This window comes from Pithys albifrons, chromosome 23 (genome assembly GCF_047495875.1).
Source record: "Pithys albifrons albifrons isolate INPA30051 chromosome 23, PitAlb_v1, whole genome shotgun sequence".
NCBI lineage: Eukaryota > Metazoa > Chordata > Aves > Passeriformes > Thamnophilidae > Pithys > Pithys albifrons.
This window is the reverse complement of record NC_092480.1, coordinates 1,421,128-1,439,350: the sequence shown is the minus strand read 5'-3', so window position 1 is coordinate 1,439,350 and position 18,223 is coordinate 1,421,128. Positions and strand designations below refer to the sequence as shown.

Genomic DNA, 18,223 nt, shown 5'->3' with positions numbered 1-18,223 from the left:
ATTTTTATATTGTAATATGACTTTTATATTGTAATGGAATATTAAACATCATTATGTTCAGGATTTAATAAATTATGTATATTATAAATTATAAAGATATTGCAATAATTGTTGTGCTGCGATGCAATTTTGATTTTGTAATGTAAAATATAATAAAATATAATAAAATATAATAAAATATAACAGAAAATAGAATAAAAATATAATATAAAATATAATCAAATATAATAAAATATAACAGAAAATAGAATAAAAATATAATATAAAATATAATAAAATATAACAGAAAATAGAATTAAAATATAATATAAATTATAATAAAATATACAATATAATGTAAAGTAAAAAATGTAATATAATTATAATGAAATAAATAAGAAATATAACTGTAATATAAAATATAATATAATACAACTATAATATAAAATATAATAAAATATAAAATATAAATCATACTGAAAATATAAAATATAATATAAATATAATTAAATAAATAAGAAATATAATGAAATAAATATGAAATATAATACAACTATAATATAAAATATAATAAAATAATAAGAAGTATAATACGAACTATAAAATATAAAATATGAAATATAATACAACTATAATATAAAATATAATAAAATATAAAATATATATCATACTGTAAAATATAAAATATAATATGAATAGAATGAAATAAATGTGAAATATAATGAAATCAATATGAAATATAATGAAATAAATATGAAATATAATACTATAATACAACTATAATATAAAATATTATCAAATAATAAGAAATATAATATGAACTATAAACTATAAAATATGATATGAACTATAATACAACATATAATACAAATATAATATAAAATATACTGTAAAACACAATAAAATATAATTTCAATATTAAAATTGGCACCTTTCAGGTTTAATCAGTGGCGAGACCCGACGGCGCCCGGGGGTGGGCGGAGCGCTCGGCGATAACGAGCCGCGCTGGCCCTTTAAATGCGCGGCAGTGGGCGTGGCCCAGCGGACAGCGCCCCCGCCGCGTCCTCCAAACCGCCCAATGAGCTGCGGTTGGGGGCGGAGCCTCGCCGCCCATTGGCCCGGCGCTGCACGGCCCTCCGGCGCAAGATGGCGGCGCCCATGTCGGAGGGTCCCCGCGGCTGAGCGGCCATGGAGGCGCTGCTGGCGCTGCTGCGGGCGCTGCGCCTGGCGCTGGACCTGCTGCTGCTGGTGCTCGACCTCAACTTCTTCCTGGTGTCCTCGCTGGTGTCGGCGCTGCGCTGGGTGCTGTGCGCGGCCTGCGGGCTGCCCGCGGCCTGCGGGGACGCGCTGGTGCGGGCCGGGCGCGGCGCGGCGGCGCTGGCGCTGCGGGGCCGGGAGCTGGCGCAGCGCGGGGTGTGCGCGGCGCTGGGCGGGGGGCAGGCGCTGTGCCGCCAGGCGGGCGAGGCGCTGGGCATCGCGGGCAGCCTGCTGCTCTACCTGGCCAACAGCCTGCTGAACGTCTGCCTGCTGGGCGCGCAGGACCTGCTGACGCTGCTGGCCGCGCTCGGGGACGCGCTGGCCGCGCCGCTGCTCCGCGCCGCGGAGCTGCTCGCCGCCTGCCTCGCACACGTGTCCAGCGCCGCCATCGCCCTCTCCATCCTGCTCTGGTCGCCCTGCCAGCTCGCCTTCGAGCTGCTCTGCGCCGCCGCCGAGCTCTTCGTCAGCGTTTTCTTCGTCAATGTCTACGGGCTGGGCTTGCTGCTGCTGCTCGTGGCGGCCGGAGCGCTGCTGCTCAACCCCGCGCTGCTGGGCACGCTGCTGGCACACCTGCTGGCACACCTGCGCGCCCTGCCCGCCCCGCGGCGCCTGCAGAGGGACGCCTGGCGGCTCTACCAGGTGGCCGTCCTCAGCCTGGGCATGGCCGTGGCCGCCCAGCCCTGGCGCAGGCTGGCGGAGTGGGCGCTGCAGGTGATGGACTGGAGCCTGCAGGTGACCAACTGGAGCCGAGGAGGCAGAGGGATGAACCAGGGCAGTGCCCAGCGCGGCGCTGTGGCCGTGCCCAGAGCCCTGGCGCCCCGCAGGGTGGTGCTGGGGCCGGTGCTGGGCTATGGCGAGGAGCTGGTGGCACCACCACGTGCTGGGACAGCCCACGGCAGGGTGACACTGGGCAGGGTGCTGGACGATGACGAGGAGCTGCTGGAGGCGGCACAGGTGGCACCACCACGTGCTGGGACAGCCCATGGCAGGAGGACACTGGGCCAGGTGCTGGACGATGACGAGGAACTGGTGGCACCACCACGTGCTGGGACAGCCCATGGCAGGAGGACACTGGGCCAGGTGCTGGACGATGACGAGGAACTGGTGGCACCACCACGTGCTGGGACAGCCCACGGCAGGAGGACACTGGGCCAGGTGCTGGACGATGACGAGGAACTGGTGGCACCACCACGTGCTGGGACGGCCCACGGCAGGGTGACACTGGGCAGGGTGCTGGATGATGACGACGAGCTGCCGGAGGTGGCAGAGGTGCCACTGCCACGCCCTGCCCTGAGCCGTGGGGCAGCTGGACAGCGTCCCCAGGCGCCCAGGGAGGAGCCAGGCACAGCCTGGGGGAATCCAAGGAATCAGCAGCGGAACGCCGGGAGCGCCGAGGGAGCCGCGGATGGCGACCCGTGGGCGCTGCTGAAGGAGCAAGAGGAGCGCAAGAAGTGTGTCATCTGTCAGGACCAAACCAAGACGGTGCTGCTGCTGCCCTGCAGGCACCTGTGCCTGTGCCAGGAGTGCACTGAAGTGCTCCTGCAACAGGCCATCTACCAGCGCAACTGCCCGCTGTGCCGCCAGATGATCCTGCAGACCCTCAACGTGTACCTGTGAGCCCACGGCACAGGGGCTGGGGGTTGGCCCAGGAGCTCAAAGGCAGCCCTGCCTGCACTTCCCAGGGCTGCCCTGAGCAGCTTCCAAAGAACTGAGGACGGGGCTGGAAGGGCAGAACGCTGTGGGGGTGTCTGCTGGTCACGTTTGCTACATAACTAGGTTGTGGCTCTTGCTAGCAAGCACAGCACTGATCTCTGCAGCAGGCTGGAAGTCTTGCCTGGTTTTTTTGTTGACCACTTTTGCTGTTTCAAGGGCTGTTGTTTGCCTCGAGCCTGCAGCAGCCTGAGGTCCAAAGCAGAGCGATGCTCTGGTCCCTCCAAGCCAAAGCTGATGGAAAGGGTAAAGGCTCTGCCCTCCTGGGAATCACAGGGGCTGGTGCAAAGCAAGGGAAGGGTTTTCCCAAGGTCTCAGTAGAAAACTCCCTGGCAGGCTGAATTCAGGCCTCCTTTCTCCTCCCACCATGGATGTCAAGGAGCTCCCTGGCAAGTTTGCAAGGCCCTGGTGGAGCAGGGAGCACAGTCCAGTCTGCTGGGCTTTGCTCCCAGAAGGCTGAGCCTGGCCCTCAGCTGGAGAACAGGGTTTCTGGGGTACTTCAGCATCCCAGCCACCCAGTGGCTTTGGTTTCTGAGGGATTTCCCTTGCCAGGACAGCATGGAACCTTGATGGACACGGGTCTCCCTGCAGAGCTCAGTGTTGCTGCTGCTTCCACGCATCACCTATGCAAGACTAGCAAGCACACATCAGGTTACCTGCATGGGGAGGCTGGAGGGATTACTCCTCCTCAACCTCAGGGGTGGCCACCCAGCCAGTGCTCCCAGCCCTGGCAGCAGCCCAGGTCTGAGCCAAGGCTGGAGAATGCCCTCCAAAATAATGTTTTCAGGCTCAGAGTGCCCTGGAACAGGGAGAGTCACACCAAAGCTTGCTCCTTTTTGGGCTGGGCTGGCTAGAGGGAGGAACTCTTTGAGAGGAGAAGGGGGACACCCCCCAAAGCTCCTGGGAGCTCACAGACATTCCAGCTCCAGGCACAAGTTCTGCACATCTGCTGGCATCTACCTTTGTGTGCGTGGAGCAGTACCAGGACCACGGATACCTTGGATTAGGGCAGGGTTGTATTATTGTGTTGTCCTACCTGTCTGTCACAAATGTAGCTAATTGTAAAGTGTCCACTGAAGTCTAATGAGAGCATCTGATCCTGGCTGGGGAGGCCTGAGATGGCTCATCCCAGCTTGGGCAACCAGCACCATTCCAAGGAACTGCTGGGCTGCAAGAGGGCCTTGCACTGAAAAGCTTTTCCAGCTGCTTGCCTGAGGTCAGCCACATGCCACAGCCAGTTCTGGCTGCAGCCAGACTGGGGAGAGTTGATTGCTGGACTGCAAGCCAAGAGCCTGAGAGCAGTTGGCCTGGTTTTCCTTCTCCATTTTCCTTCTTGATTAGCAATTTAAGCCAAAACAGAAGCAGCAGAGAGGCCAGGCCGTGCTGGAGATGCCTCTGTGCTGTAAACTGAGCTGTGACGTGGCACTGTCTTCTTGTTGAGTGACTTTGCTCCAGAAGGCACTGCCAATGTTGTTTTCCTCCACATTTATTGGGCCAAGTGGGTGTTGGAAGGACCTGGCCCTGGGGCTGTCAGCTGCTTCCTCTTGACTTCAAAGAGATGCAAAGCTCAGCCACTTGTCCCTGTGCCTCCCCACACACCTCCTCTGGTAACTTTGCTCTGTCCAGTTGCCAGCACTTGCAGCTGAGTAGCCAAGCCCTCAGCAGAGCAGTGAGTGGGACCACACAGGCCGTGCTCCACAGGGTCTGCCTTGTCCCAGAGGAGGTGGGGAGCTGCACCTTTCCCTGGATGTACCTCTGGAGTCACCCAGGAGTGGGAGTGGGGCTGTGCTTTTGGCCACAAGGCAGCAGCTTTTGGTCAGGACCACTGGGTGCAATATTTCCTACATGAATTACAGGGTGAGGGGAAAGGGCACCTCCCCAAACCTGCAGTTTGTTCCCTCAGACCTCTTTTTTTTTGTTGTTGTTATAGCAGTCACGCTTGTTGTTTTAGAGCCTGTTTGTCTGCTGTTTATAAAGAGAAAGCTTTGCCTTAAGTTTAACTCTTTGCACTATGGACTAGATACTGAGCAGATTAAAGTCTCCTTTACCAAAAGATGCCTCGTTCTTGAGAAAGGTTTTCTTGTGTGTTGTCTCCTCTGGTCACCCCTGGATTCCAGCATGTTCCAGGCTGGCAAGAATGATCCCTGTTCCTGCATGTCCTTGGTGCCTCTGTGTCCTGTGCTGGCACACCAGACTGTCCCAGGGATGGAGGCAGCACAGGGCTTGGTCATACCTCACTCGGGGCTGCTGGTGAGCAGATGCATTTGCTGCACAATGAGCTACTCCCCAGCTGCAATCTGAGCTCCTGGCAGGTTGCTCTGTGCTTTTAAGCACTCTGCTCCCCCAGCATCCCTGTAAATTGTTTGGAAAACCATCTCAGGACCCTGATGGGCAAAGACACCAGGAGTTCTGGCTTGCTCTGCCCTGGACTCACCTGCCAAGGCAGGGCCATGCCAGCAAACTGGCTAATTTTAATCAGGATGAAAACCAGCTCGGGGAGATGGGAGCTGCTGGGAGGGCAGAAAGAGATGGGTATCTGCTGCAGGCACAAGGAGCAGCCCACTCAGGTCCTAGAGGGGTCTGGCTGCAAGGGGGGTGATAACTGGGTAAACAGAGGCACTTGTCTGGCTCCCAGAGTGTGACCTTAGGCTGGCTGGGCACCTGGGCAGGCTGCAGAGGAGGAGAGGGTCAGCAGGGGAGTGTCTGCCACCTCTGCACACACAGGATGCTCCCAACCCACCCCCAAAACACTCCCAGCAGGGGATGGAGAGGGTGTTCAGCCACCTCAGGCCACTGCAGCTGAGCCTTCCCGGAGAGGACAGGATGTGCAGGACACAGCCTTCCCTCGGGAGCCATCCTGCACACACTTGGCTCACTCTCTGGCCAAGCAGCCAGCAATTACAGCAGGGAAATGCAACCACCTCGGGGATAATGGGCAGTGGGACTGCTGACAGCCAGGCCAGTCCTGGCACTGTGGCTGTTGGTGCAGGGCTGCCCAGCAGCAGCAACACTCCCAGACCGCTCCAAGGCAGAGATCTGGAGTCCCCGGGGGTACCCCCTGCTCCAGATCTTGCTTGGGAGCCTCATGTGTGAGATGAATGGGCTGCTCTCAGCTCATCAGAATGCCGAGACCCATCCCCAGGGAGAGAGGAGCGTGATGCTGCTGGGTTAGCCCAGTTCAGGAACACTGAGGTGGTCGGGGCTGACAGCTTGCCGGGACCAGGGGCCCCCAGGCCCTGGGAAAAATCCCTTTGTCAGCCCAGCTGCAACTCCTCCAAATAATGAGCCGCCAGTCCCAGCCTGGGGCCAGCAGGCATGAGCAGGACAGCGGGGGGCCGGCAGGAGCCGACGTGCAGCAGCAGGGGCAGCCAAGGATACCCGGCCGGCAGGGAGGGAGCAGGTGAGAATCGGCAGCCGAGACACGGGGGGGGGGGCGTTGCTAGGACGGTTGCTATGGGGAAGCCGTTGCTAGAACAGTTGCTATGAGGGCCCGTTGCTAGGGCGGTTGCTATGAGGGCCCGTTGCTAGGGCGGTTGCTATGAACAGGCCGTTGCTAGAGCAGTTGCTATGGGGAACCATTGCTAGGGTGGTTATTATGAGGGGCCGTTGCTAAGGTGGTTGCTATGAGGGGCCATTGCTAGGGCTGTTGCTATGGGGGACCATTGCTAGGGCTGTTGCTATGGGAGGACCATTGCTAGGGCTGTTGCTATGGGGAAGCTCTTGCTAGGGCTGTTGCTATGGGGAAGCTGTTGCTAGGGCAGTTGCTATGGGGTTCCCAATATCCCATGGAGGGACACTACTCTGAGCAACCTGTGCCAAGGTTTGATGCCTCTCCCAGCAGGAGATGGAGAGCCCATCGCTGGACTCTCTCTGGCATGTCCCTGGGGAGCCCAGCACTGGACCTAGTCCTGACTGGTGCTGGGTCACCTCCAGAACCCAGAAACTGCTGTGCCCAACACTGTGCCTGTGGCTGCCTCTGCTGACTGTGCTTCCCCATGCCCTGACAGGGACCAGAGAGTGCTCCCAGCCCCCACTCACCTCCCCAGGCCTCCTCTCCAGAAAATTCACTTTCCTGCTCCCAGAATAGAGTGCTGGCCATCGATCTGTGGTGTTGTTTGCCCCTGAGCAGCTCTGCTTACACAAAAGGCCATCACGAACCCAAACAGATGCTTCCACCACAACCCAACCCTGGGAAGGGGGTGAGGGGCTGCAGGGTGGGTGCAGCACAGCCCTTCTGCACCCCAAAGGGGTGTGAGGCTTCCCCCCTGCTCCCAACACCTCCACAGGTCCCCATGGAGTGGGGTGGCCCCTGGCACTGCTGGGCTGTGCATCCCCCCATCCCACTCAGCCAGGCAGGTTGCAGTGATGTGCCCATGGACACCAGAGTTTGGGGTTCCCTTTGGGGGTGGCATTGTCCCTGTAGAGGGGCACACAAAGGTCCCATCGCTGCTGCCAGCCTGCCCCAGCTCCCAGCCAGGGAAGGTGAGCAGAGACACAGGGTTTGCTCCCCTCAATGGGCACTGCAGTAGTGTGGGGGATCCCTCCAGCATGAATGGGAACAGCAGGGGATCCAGGGCAGGGCAGGCCAGATGTGTAAGGGGGTCCTGGGCTGCTGAGCGCTGCAAGGTCCTGCTGGTACGGCCAGAAAAGCCAGTCCCAGCTGGCACCCCATGGCCGGGCAGGGCACCGTCCCCAGCCCATTAAGAGCCTCAGCCGCTGGCCAAGAGCCCCTTCCCCTGCTGGTCCCCGCAGGGACCTATTTCGGGCAGGAATGAGGAAGCTCCTCATTCTCCTGCTAAAAATAGGGACCTTTCCCAGCGGCGGGTCACTGTGTTCCCACTTGGGCGGGGGGCGGGCACGGGGGGCTCGGCAAGCCCTGTCCTCTAGGTCCGGGAGCGAGGGGTGCCCACCCCGCCGGATCGGGGTCCCCGCTCGCCCCGGGCAACCCCCTGCCCCCGGAGTGGCCCTGCGGCACTGGGACCCTCCCGGCCGGCAGGGGTCTGTCCTCGGAGGGACACCGGGGATGTTCCCAGCCCGCTCCCCCAATCCTGAGCCTTGGGGAGGTGCCAGGAGCTGTTGCAGCGCCGCGGCCGCCGCTTAAGGACGCCGATGCCACCATCTAGTGGCTCCCGCTGGCCCTGCGGGGACACCGCGCCACCGTGTCCCCGTCCCTCCGTCCCCAGTCCCGGGACCCCCGCGCAGGGCGGCTCGGCCCCCTCCCGCCGTCGGGGCTCCCCCGAGGAGGACACACGTGTGGCTGAGCAGCCCTTTATTGAGGGTATGGCAGGGGCCCCCCAGCCCGGCTTGCCGTGCCCTGGGGAGCAGCAGGCACCGGGCACCGTGGTGGGTAACATACAACCGGGGCATGGGGGCTCCCCAGAGACAGGTGCCCGAATTAATAGTGAGCTCAAGGGGCGCTCCCCGCCACCGCCAGGGTGGCAGAGGGGCTGTATTCCTGCCCTGAGCAGGGCAGGGGTCCCCGTGCCCTGGTGGCTGGGAAGGGGCACACCCGCAGCCTTGGGCGGGCTCAGGCGAAGACGGCGGAGTTTTGCCAGTAGGAGTAGACGAGGAAGCCGGTGAAGGTGCTGTCTGTCTTGACGCTGGCGTAGAAGCCGATGTAGTCCCCCACGCCCACCTGCACCCACACCTCGTCCTCGGGCTCCAGGCGGACCAGCGTGCCCCCGGAGAGCGAGGTGGGCTTGGGCCAGTTCCCGTAGTACTGGAAGAAGGAGGCGATGGACTGGCCGTTCTTCATGATGTCGAACTGCAGGCTGGTGCGGTACACGGTGGCGTGGACGGCGAAGTAGTAGAGGCCGGGCACCTCGCAGGTGAACCTGCCCGTGGCGGGGTCGTAGTGGCCCTGCTCGTTGATGAGCACCACGTCGAAGAGGATGGGCTGGTCGGGCAGGGGCGGGCTGCGCGACTCGGAGCGCTTGGCGCTGAAGGCGGAGCGAGGAGCCACAGCACACTCGCCCTGCGCCCCCTTCTCGCCGTGCATCCCATCCACGCCGGGGCTGCCCACCTCCCCACGGGGACCGGGCGGTCCTGGGCAGGCAGGAGTGGGACAGAGTTACCTACAATTCAGTGCCACCAACACAGCTCCCCACCACCCCCCAGCCGCCCTGCCCAGCCCCAACCCCACCAGAGATGTGGGTGGTGAGTGCCCACCACACCCAGGGCACTGCCTGGGGAAGCGGCACTAGTGGGGGAGGGCTGGCTTGCATGAGATAAGTTGGCACAGCATCGGCAGTTTGTTGGAGAAAACCCCACAGACAGGAAGAAACCCCGTCCTGGGAGCCATGAAAGGGATGATGCAGCCCTTTTCCTGGTGGGCTCTCCTAAAGCAGGGCTGGAAGAGAAGGGTAGCACTGGGCATGGGGACAAATGAAGCTTTGCCAGTGACAGGGAGCTGCCCCCTTTTTCAGGAGCACAGGGTCACCCCAGGCAGGACCAGAGCGAGGGTGGTGGCATGGAAGGGGCACTTTTGCAGGATTCACTCTCAGTTTGACAATGTGGGGCTGTATCTGGGACTCACTCTCTGGCATGAGGGCATTCCCCACAGCCAGGGCAGAGCAGGGCAGAGCAGGGCAGAGCAGATACCCCTCCCAAGCAGGGGTGTCTCTTTTCTTACCAGGAGGGCCCATCTCGCCCTTCTCCCCTGGCATCCCCATGGCCCCATCCCGGCCATCTCGTCCATCTCTGCCTGGCAAACCCTGGCCCCCGTGCAGGCCCGGGGTCCCTGGGATTCCTGGCTGCCCTGAGCACAGCCCAGGGATCTTGTTGTCTTCGATCTGCAAGGAGCTGGTGATGAGCTCGAGCAGGAAGAGGAGGAAGAGCTGCTTCATCTCGTCTGCCGTGGAGGGTCTGGAAGGGGCAGAGAAGGGTCATGGCCCTGGGAAACGCAGCAGAGAGGGCTGGGAGATGGGCTGGCAGTGCTGGGCAGGGAGTGGGTGTGGGGGGTCAGCAGGGCACACTCCCCTCTTCTTTCCCTTTGCCTTTTTGGCAGCTCCTCACAGCTGCACCTGCTGCAGCATCCCAGTCACCCGAGTGCCACCCCACCACCCTGCAGCCTGTGGGGTGGCTCACGGGGCGCTGGGCACAGGGAATCGGGGAGGGGGCTGCGGCATGGGGGGCTGGCAGGGGCTCTGTGAATGTCCCGGGGGGTTGTTTGAGGTGGGCACTGTCCCATCCACAGCGTGGCCGGCTCCGGGGGGTGCGGGCAGGGGATTTAGGGGTGTCAGCTGGTGCGTGGGGTGGGGTTGCTGCCTCTGGGGTGTGCGGTGGGGCGGCAGCTCGGGCAGCGCGGGGCTGTGCCGTGGCCCGGCCCTTGGCAGCATCCCGGGGCTCCGCTCCACGCCCTGCCCGCTCCCCGGGGGCTGCAGCATCCCCGGCCGTGCCGGACCACCCGGGAGCTGCCACCACCCGCTGCCCCTTCCCACATCGGCGCAAGGAGAAGAGAGTCCCAGCGCTGCCCCCTCCCCGTGGCCTGGACCCAGGAAAGCCGCTCTCTTCCCCCTCCACGACTGCAACAAAGAGGAAAAGGAGGAGAAAAGTGTCTCTTCTCCGCCCAGGCGCCGGAGCCGGGAACTCCGGGAGTGCCAGCTGCCCCCGGCTGGGTATCCCCACTCACTGCGGCCCCGCAGCTCCTGCCCCGCTGTCTCCTGCTCTCGCGGCTGGAAAGGCTGCGGCTCTTCCCGGCCACTTCGCTCTGACGAAGGCCCGAGGAGAGGCAGCCTCTCCACCCCCCCCTCCTCCTCACGTCTCTCCTCCCAAACTCCAAAGGAAATCAAGGGCCTTGGGAGCCAAAAGCTACAAGACAAGGGGAAAAAGAAAAATAATCCTGTGGTGTCAGAAGTGTTGTAAGCAGGGGGAAGGGAGAGCGAGGAGAACAGCCTGGACAAGGGAGAGGAGGCACAGGCTGCAGACTGTTCCCACTGGGCACAGCTGGGCACAAGGGCAACAGCACAAAGAGGAGGGAGAACAGGCAGCAGAGGGAAAGCCTAGAAGAAGGAAATCCATCTAAGGGACTTAGAGGGAGCCCTGAGTGTGTGGAGGTCTCCTGACTGGCAGCCCGGGGGATGTCGCTGGCAGCAGAGCTGAGGCAAGGGCAGATGGCAGGGCACACACAGCCGGGCAGTGCCAGCCCTCGGATCATCCATGGAGAGCTGCAGGAACCATCCAAGTGGTGGCTGAGCATGCAGGGCAGGTGAAAGCACAGGCAGAGCAGTGCTGTGGCCATGCCAGGAGGCAGGGCTGGCCCTCAGGGACCTTGGAGCACGTGGAGAAGCTTTCGAAGGCACTCCCAGCTTGCCTTTAACTTGTTCCAGCACCGAGTGCATCCAGGGGACACGGGCACACGCCAGGCAGTGGGGCAGTCCCGTGGCTGGGGGAGTCCCCCTGCCCAACAGCAGCGGGCAGGAGCTGGCACATGCAGGGAATGAAGGACTGGGAGGGCTGTGGGGGAACGGTGGTGCTGTGCTGGGTACAAGGGTGGAGCAGTGCTGACCCAAGTGGGTCCTGCTGCCAGTGACCCCAGGTGGGCCGGGGACTTGCCCACACATTCAGGGAGGGTGAGGGCAGCAGGAAGCACGTTGGCACTGCTGGCTCTCTGCTCACCGTGCCAGGGCCCACAGCAGTGTCGTGGCACTGTGGCTGGGGGGTGATAGCCCTATTAAACTCTTTCTTGCTATTAAGTGTGGTCCTCACAGCAGTGTTGGAAATTCTTCCAGCCTGTGTGCTGCCCAGTGCTGGGCAGGCAGTGCTGGGTGCACAAGACTGGTTTTCTGGAAATGCTTATAGCTAATAAGTTCTCCCTGACTAAAGTGTGGTCCCCATGGGAAGGTTAAAAATCTTTCCAGCCTGTGTTCTGTCCAGTGTCAGGCAGGCAGTGTTGGGTTCATAAAGCTTTGATTGTTCCTAGGATGCTTATAGCTAATAACTTTATATTAATACAGGTGAGACAAGAAATCTTTGCATTTCTGCCCCTTCTTTTCACATGACACAGTCTGAGCCTCCCTGACCTCAATGCCCCGAGCCAGGGTGGGTGGTGGCAGGGAGCTGACGGGCTCCTCTCTCCCAAGGTGTGAAAGGGATGTTGTTTTTGGCCAGCTGGGAGGTGGTTTGTGGCCATGGGGTGTTGCCAGGCCTGTGGCCATCAGGGTGGCCTCCCGCCAGCACAGCCAGCTCAGCCAGCAAGGCCACAGCTCTTGCTCAGACAGGATCCCTTCCTTGCACCATGGGGGGACCAAAATACTCCCTTCAATACCCCTCTATCTCCCTGCCAGCCCCCAGCCCAGAGAGGGCACAGCTGCCCAGTCTCCCCTGCAGACAAACAGTCTGTGCCACTCCATCCCTGCTCAGACTCCCCACCCCATCCCTGGTTTTCCTCCCTCCGCCCATGCCAGAGTTTCCCCAAGTTTGTGGCAGGACCCACATGCAGAGACCCTTCCCCAAATGAGCCACCTACTCCAGTGTGTTTGTCAGCTGCTCATGCTGTTTATTCTGCTGGCTTTGGGGCTGCAGGACACTGGCAGCCCCGGGCTCCTCTGCCTGCACCTGGCTCACCTCTGCCCGGCCTTGCTGCATTTGGGGAGCATTAACCCTCTCCCTGGTACTCCCAGCACAGCCCCTCCAGCCCAAACCTTTCCCTGTGGGATGTGTCACCTGCTCTCAAGGGATTTGGAGCTGTGGGCAAGCTTGTGGCTTCCAGGCACCGAGCCAAGCTCTGGGCAGAGGGGCTGACCCAGGGCAGGTGAGGAGCCAGGCAAGGGGGCTACAGGTGGGGGCAACCCCAGCAGCTGGGTATTCACACCAGGAGGAGGGTGGGAGGGACATTTGGGGTGGGGTAGGGTGGCTTCCTCCCCTACTCCTCTTCTCTTGCCGGGTCAGGGCTGGAAGCACTCCACGGGGTCGTTGGAGTCGGGCAGGATGTTGCAGTTGATGGGCCAGAGGATGCCGAGGAGCCCGAGGGAGTGTTGGCAGCGCAGCTCAGCCGCCTGGCACACGGCTCTGCAGGGCTGCAGGACCCCCCCATCCGGGGTGCACTTGGGCACGAAGAGGCTGCAGATGAGCAGGCGAAGGTGCTGGAAGCACGGCAGCTCCATCAGCGTCTGCGGGAGGGCAGCGGTGAGCCGGGAATGGGGAGCCGGGAATGCTGCAGGCAGGGCAGGACCCTCGCGGGTGGCTCACCTGGTAGTCCTGCAGCACCTCGGCGGCTCCCTCCTGGTCCGGGATGGCCAGCCAGATGTTGGGGAAGGAGGTGGCGTTGTAGCCCAGCCCCAGGCACATCTCCACTTCCACGGGTTCACAGACAGACCCTGCCACCGGGCGAGGAGGGGCTTCAGTCCTTGCGGTGGCGGTGCTGCCCACCAGACATGCCATGGGGCAGCTGCCAGAGTGGCCCCCGGGCCAGGTGGGTTCAGGAGGGGCCGAGTGGTGAGTGGAGCAGCCAGGGGTGGCACTCACCAAAGGCTGGGTAGGACACCCCGGTGCAGTTGAGCTCGTCGGTGCCGTCGGGGCAGTCGTGCCAGCCGTCACATACAGACTCCAGAGCCCGGCACTCGCCATTCCCGCAGGAGAACTCGGCGGGGCTGCAGGTCCCTGGAAGGTGAGAGGGGCCAGGGTGGCAGGGCATGGGCTGGGGCATGGCTGGGAGTCAGAATACCCCTGGGTATTCTGTGCCCCTGCTTGGCTACCTACTCTCTGTGGCATTGCGGGCTTGGTAGGTGGCAAAGAACCCGTTGTCTGCTACTCCCTCGTCTGCCACGAAGAGGATGGTCATGACATGTCGTGAGGAGGTCAGGGAGGGTGGCAGCTGGTGGCCACAGAACCTGCCGAGGTCATGGGGAGAGGGATGGAGTCAGGGTGGGCTGAACAGCACCTCCCCAAACCCTGTCTTTGGGTGGCTCCTCCTCAACAGCCACCCCCGTGCCCAGTTTCCCCAGCTGAGCCACGGCAGTCCAGTGCCCTCAGGCTGGTGCAACGAGGCTGGAGGTGCCAGGAGGGTGCCAGTACCTGCCCATGAGGCTGGCAGCCCCCGTGCCCGCGCTGTCGTGCACCTCCACGAAGTCGAAGCTGCAGTCCTCGTGCGACTCCAGGCTGAAGTTGTGGAAGTGCAGGTCGATGACGTGGCCCACGGGCACTGAGATCTGCCAGAGGCACAGCTGCGGGGCAGGGGGCAGCCGGTGGCACCCGTGAAGATGGGCAAGGGCACCCCCAGCTTTTCCTCCCCACCCAACCTCACCCTGCTCCCACCTCCACCCCGCTGGCATCCCTTCTCTTACCTGCTGGTGTGGGTATGGCTGGGGGTGGTTCGGGGTGGAGAGGTGCCCCTCCAAGGCGGTCAGAGGTCCTCCACACTCTGGAGGGACACACACATGCAGCTTTACCCCTGCCCCTCTCCCCTGCCCCTCCCTCCCCACCCATCACCGTGCCCTCTGGCAGGGCTCTGTCCCACACACCTTTGTGTTTCAGGCTGCAGTTGTCCTCATCACTCTTGTCTGTGCAGTCCTGGAATCCATCACAGACGAAGCCCAGCTGGAGGCAGAGCCCCTGGTCACACAGGTGCTCGTCCCAGGCGCAGCTCTCTGCATGCAGGCAGAGACACCCAGGCTGGTGGGGGCATCCCACTGGGCACTGCCCCCTCCTGGGGGGACCCTCGATGGGGGCATCCCACTGGGCACTGCCCCCTCCTGGGGGGACCCTCGATGGCTCTCCCCACCGTGACCAGCCCTGGCAGTGCCCAGCGTGGGGGGTACTCACTCTCACTGGGTGCCACGGCGCGGTAGCGGGCACTGAAGCCCAGGGCGCCCACGCTGCTGTCGGACACGAAGGTGACACGCAGATAGTTGGAGTTGGAGTTGAAGGTCGGGGGGAGCACGTTGCCACAAAACCTGTGGGCACAGCAAGGGGGTGGTGCCCTCGCTGCCTCCTCCCCACTGCACCTCCACACCGCCCACAGGTGGGAGGGGTCCTACCTGGTCGGGCCCCCCCGAGCTGGGGCAGGACCCTCCCCCTGCTCCTCATAAAGCTCCACACGGTCGAAAAGGCAGGAGGCTGTGCCCTCCACGCTGAACGTCTCCATCTTCAGCTGGATGGCGAGCCCAGGGCCCACCTCGATGTGCCAGATGCAGAGGGTGTTGGGCGGGTAGGGGCTGGGGTAGTTGGGGGAGCTGAAGGTGCCCTCGGGGCCCCTCAGGGTCCCTCCACAGGCTGCACGGGGGAACAGCGTGGGCATGAGATGGTGCAGGGCACACGCGTCCCGAAACGCTGCTGCCCCACGTGGGGGGACTTACCCGGTGCTGCTGTCAGGGCTGTGGGCAGCCAGCTCTGGGTTGGGGTGGCAGATGTTCTGAGGGCCGGGGGGTCCTTTCGGGTGAGAGTTGTGGTGATGGTGGCAGTGCCACGGGCAGGCAGGGCTGTGGCTGGGGCGCCAGGTGGGTGTGGAGCTGTCAGCTCTGTGCCCAGAGAAGAGCAGAGACTGCTCAGCCCCAGCAGGGAGAGGTGGCTGCAATGTGGGGAAGGGGCTTGGGAAGCCCACCCAGCCCCGTGCCCTGTGCTCCCATCCTGCCCACGGGTGTGCAGCTCCCAGGGGATCCCACACATCTCCCAGGGGCTGGCGATCCTGCCACATCCCAGGGAAGTGGAGATCTCTCTCTCTCTCCTCTGCATGGGGGCACTCTCTCCCCGCAGTGGGCAGACCCTGGGATGTCCTTTGGGTGTCCCTCTCCCCCTCTGTGCCAGTTGTGTCCCCCCCAGCCCTCCCTGCTCTGCCACTCACGGTGGATGACGATGCCCAGCAGGAGGGCGATGAGGAAGAGCAGGATGGTGCTCATCAGAGCCACGCACAGCCAGGTGAACTTGCAGTCGGCGCGGTACCTCCAGGCTACCTGTCCCCAGAGCTGCTGGCCTGCGGGGAGGGCGAGGACAGCGGGCAGAGCCGGGGGGCTGCTTAGGGTGCCCCCACCTCCCTACACGGCTGGCTGAGCCCCGGCTGGGCATGTCCCCACCTCTTGCCCACCCCAGAGCCCACCACGCCGCTCCCAGCCCCACGGCTGCTCCCGGCAGTGCCACAGACCCCCAGAGGTGTGTGTACAAACCCCAGGCTGGTACCGAGGCCATCCCGGGCTGATGCAGGGCTGGTCCCGTCCTTGTCTGGCACGTGGTCCGTGCTCGGGGCTGCTTGGGGCTCCTCACCCTCGAAGACGGGGTTGCAGAACTCGGTCTGTGGGACAGCAAGTGCAGGTGGCACCACAGGGACCCATGGGTGGGTACAAGGGGACGTCCAGCAGCACTCACACCCCCAGCCCTACCTTGCTGTGGTCCAGGGTCTCAGGGCAGAGCGTGATTTCGGTGAAGTCTCTCATGGCAGCAGGTCCCCAGAGCAGCCTGGCTGAAAGCTTGCCCAGCGTGCTGTGCCCCCCAGCACAGCTCCCAGCCCCGCTGCCCGCTCCTCCCCAGCTGCCCCCATCAGCCCCAGGGCAGTGTGGGGACCAGGCACAGGTGGTGGCAGTGCCAGCTGTGCCTACACGTCCCACCACAGCGGTGGAGCTGCGGGGGCCATTCCCACCGTGCCAGGAGTGCAGGGAGCCCCGAGAGGCAGCAGCCCCAGTCCCCTCTGCAGGCCCCTTCCCCCCTCGCCCTGTTAATCCAGCTCAGCTGAGGATGCCGAGGTCAGGCTCTGGCACGGAGAACCAGCGTCTTAAAGGGGAATGAATGTGTGTTTGCACCCGCCCGGCTGGGAGCCTGCCCCGACAGGGACCCTGCCTTTGGGTGCAGAGACACCCTTGGTTTGGCTGCTGCCTCTGGACTCCCCATTGCTCAGGGCAGCACTGGGGGGTTGCGTTGGGGACCTCAGGCTGTGTGTCCCTCCTTCCCTCAGTGGGTGCCAGAGCCCAGCCACCTGCATTCCCGCTGCCCCTTAATGCCTCGGTGCCCGTCCTGTCCCTAAGCAGGGGAGAAAGGGGCCATTGTTCAGGGGGTTGGGGGGAAGAGTGTGAGCACTGCAGGGCTGGAAAGGCTCCTTCTGCCCCCAGAGGCTGCAGGCAGCTGGAGGAGAGGGATCTGCACCCACATTTCCATTGGTCACGGATGCTCCTGGTCCAAGGGGGCTGCTGGGCCTCCAGAGCCGTGCACAGGGAGGCTGTTCCAGCACTGCTGGCAGTTTCCCACCCAGTGCCTGAGCACAGTCCTCCCCGAGAAAACCACATGCATACAGGACTCTTTTCAAGCTCAAATTTATTCCTGCAGGAGTCTCCCTTGTATGAGACACTTCCCACCCACCTTGCTTACACAGTAAACAAGCCACCTGCCAAGCAGCAGCGCTGCCTCAGTCCAGCACCTGCCCCGGGCAGCCCCTCCAGCCTGACCTGCCCTCCCTGAGCCCTGCTGGGATGCCCCAGGCTGGGCAGGGCGCTCGTGCCAGTGCTCAGCCTGTGCCCGCGGGGCAGCGAGTGCAAAGCCAGCCAGGTGCTAACTCTGGCCAGTCCCTCCTCCCACTGCACCTCAGGCAAAGGCAGGGCAGGGAGGAGAATAAATTAGAGAAAAGGCTAAAAAGGCCACTGGCATTTGCTGTAGCTGGAGGGCAGAGCAGCAGGGCGGGTTGCCGGGCACCCAGGGGGGCTCCTTGATTGCAGGGAGGAAAAAGCCCCGATTGCAGATGGTCCCGGAAAGCCACTGCCCTCCTCTCCCTCTCCCCCACAGGATGGATGTTCCTGTGCAGCCCCAGTGGCCCCCTCGCTCCCCTGAATGGTTTAAGGCACCGTATATGAGGAGGCAGGTAAAAACCTCCCGGAGCAGCCCCCGACACAGGCCCTGGAGGGGCAGGAAGCAGGGGGTGCTCCAGGTGAAGCAAAGTCCACTATAAATACATATAAATTCCACAAAATGTTTTCCTCTCTCCTGTCCATGAGTCTGGGCCTGAACTCAGGCTGCTTTGAGGAGTGTGTGTGGGGCAGCTGCTGGGGATGTGCTGCCTGAGGCAGGACAGAGGCAACTGGAGGGCTGCAGTCCTTTGCCAGGAGGTTTGGAAGCACTGGGAGGAGGTCAGGAGCAGTTCACCAATCCTCTGGGATAGCCAAGCAGATACAGGAGTGCCAAGAGGCCAGGAGGGATGTGTCAGGCTCTCCTGGGTCCCCAGCTCTGGGTGCTGCCCCAGAGGAGCAGAGGTCCTGGTTGAGTCAATGGGACAGGCGGCCCCATTCCTGTAGAGTCCCTTGCTCTGGATTTTTATTACACACCAAAAAAAAAAAAAAAAAAAAAAGAAAAAATAAAAGAAAAA

The 18,223-nt window shown here is 60.6% G+C and overlaps 3 protein-coding genes across 3 annotated transcripts; 1 reads left to right on the top strand and 2 right to left on the bottom strand.

Moving 5' to 3' along the window:
* Positions 1-1,129: 1,129 nt before the first annotated feature.
* RNF26 (ring finger protein 26) lies at positions 1,130-4,993 on the top strand. Its single transcript, XM_071576124.1, has one exon. It carries the CDS (start codon positions 1,168-1,170, stop codon positions 2,851-2,853), a length of 1,686 nt encoding a protein of 561 aa, XP_071432225.1. The 5' UTR covers positions 1,130-1,167; the 3' UTR covers positions 2,854-4,993.
* Positions 4,994-8,206: 3,213 nt separating this feature from the next.
* C1QTNF5 (C1q and TNF related 5) lies at positions 8,207-10,705 on the bottom strand. The gene is made up of 3 exons (XM_071576218.1): positions 10,577-10,705; positions 9,578-9,810; positions 8,207-8,991 (listed from the first exon to the last, which is right to left on the bottom strand). The coding sequence occupies exons 2-3, from the start codon at positions 9,789-9,791 to the stop codon at positions 8,474-8,476; spliced, it is 732 nt and encodes a 243-aa protein (XP_071432319.1). The 5' UTR covers positions 9,792-9,810; positions 10,577-10,705; the 3' UTR covers positions 8,207-8,473.
* Positions 10,706-12,455: 1,750 nt separating this feature from the next.
* On the bottom strand, positions 12,456-16,516 carry MFRP (membrane frizzled-related protein). Its single transcript, XM_071576239.1, has 13 exons — positions 16,257-16,516; positions 16,057-16,168; positions 15,725-15,853; positions 15,240-15,401; positions 14,922-15,156; positions 14,707-14,837; positions 14,406-14,531; positions 14,229-14,305; positions 13,960-14,108; positions 13,645-13,775; positions 13,411-13,545; positions 13,135-13,262; positions 12,456-13,055 (listed from the first exon to the last, which is right to left on the bottom strand). The coding sequence occupies exons 1-13, from the start codon at positions 16,308-16,310 to the stop codon at positions 12,831-12,833; spliced, it is 1,794 nt and encodes a 597-aa protein (XP_071432340.1). The 5' UTR covers positions 16,311-16,516; the 3' UTR covers positions 12,456-12,830.
* Between the last annotated feature and the right edge of the window lie 1,707 nt (positions 16,517-18,223).

Coding starts and splice junctions, on each gene's coding strand:
- MFRP (XM_071576239.1), bottom strand. CDS start 16,310: ATGAGAGACTTCACCGAAATCACGCTCTGCCCTGAGACCCTGGACCAC. Junction 15,157..15,239: donor AGCCCTGACAGCAGCACCGG/GTAAGTCCCCCC, acceptor TCCCCCGTGCAG/CCTGTGGAGGGACCCTGAGG. Junction 14,838..14,921: donor GCTCGGGGGGGCCCGACCAG/GTAGGACCCCTC, acceptor CTGTGCCCACAG/GTTTTGTGGCAACGTGCTCC.
- RNF26 (XM_071576124.1), top strand. CDS start 1,168: ATGGAGGCGCTGCTGGCGCTGCTGCGGGCGCTGCGCCTGGCGCTGGAC.
- C1QTNF5 (XM_071576218.1), bottom strand. CDS start 9,791: ATGAAGCAGCTCTTCCTCCTCTTCCTGCTCGAGCTCATCACCAGCTCC. Junction 8,992..9,577: donor GGGCGAGATGGGCCCTCCTG/GTAAGAAAAGAG, acceptor CTGCCTGCCCAG/GACCGCCCGGTCCCCGTGGG.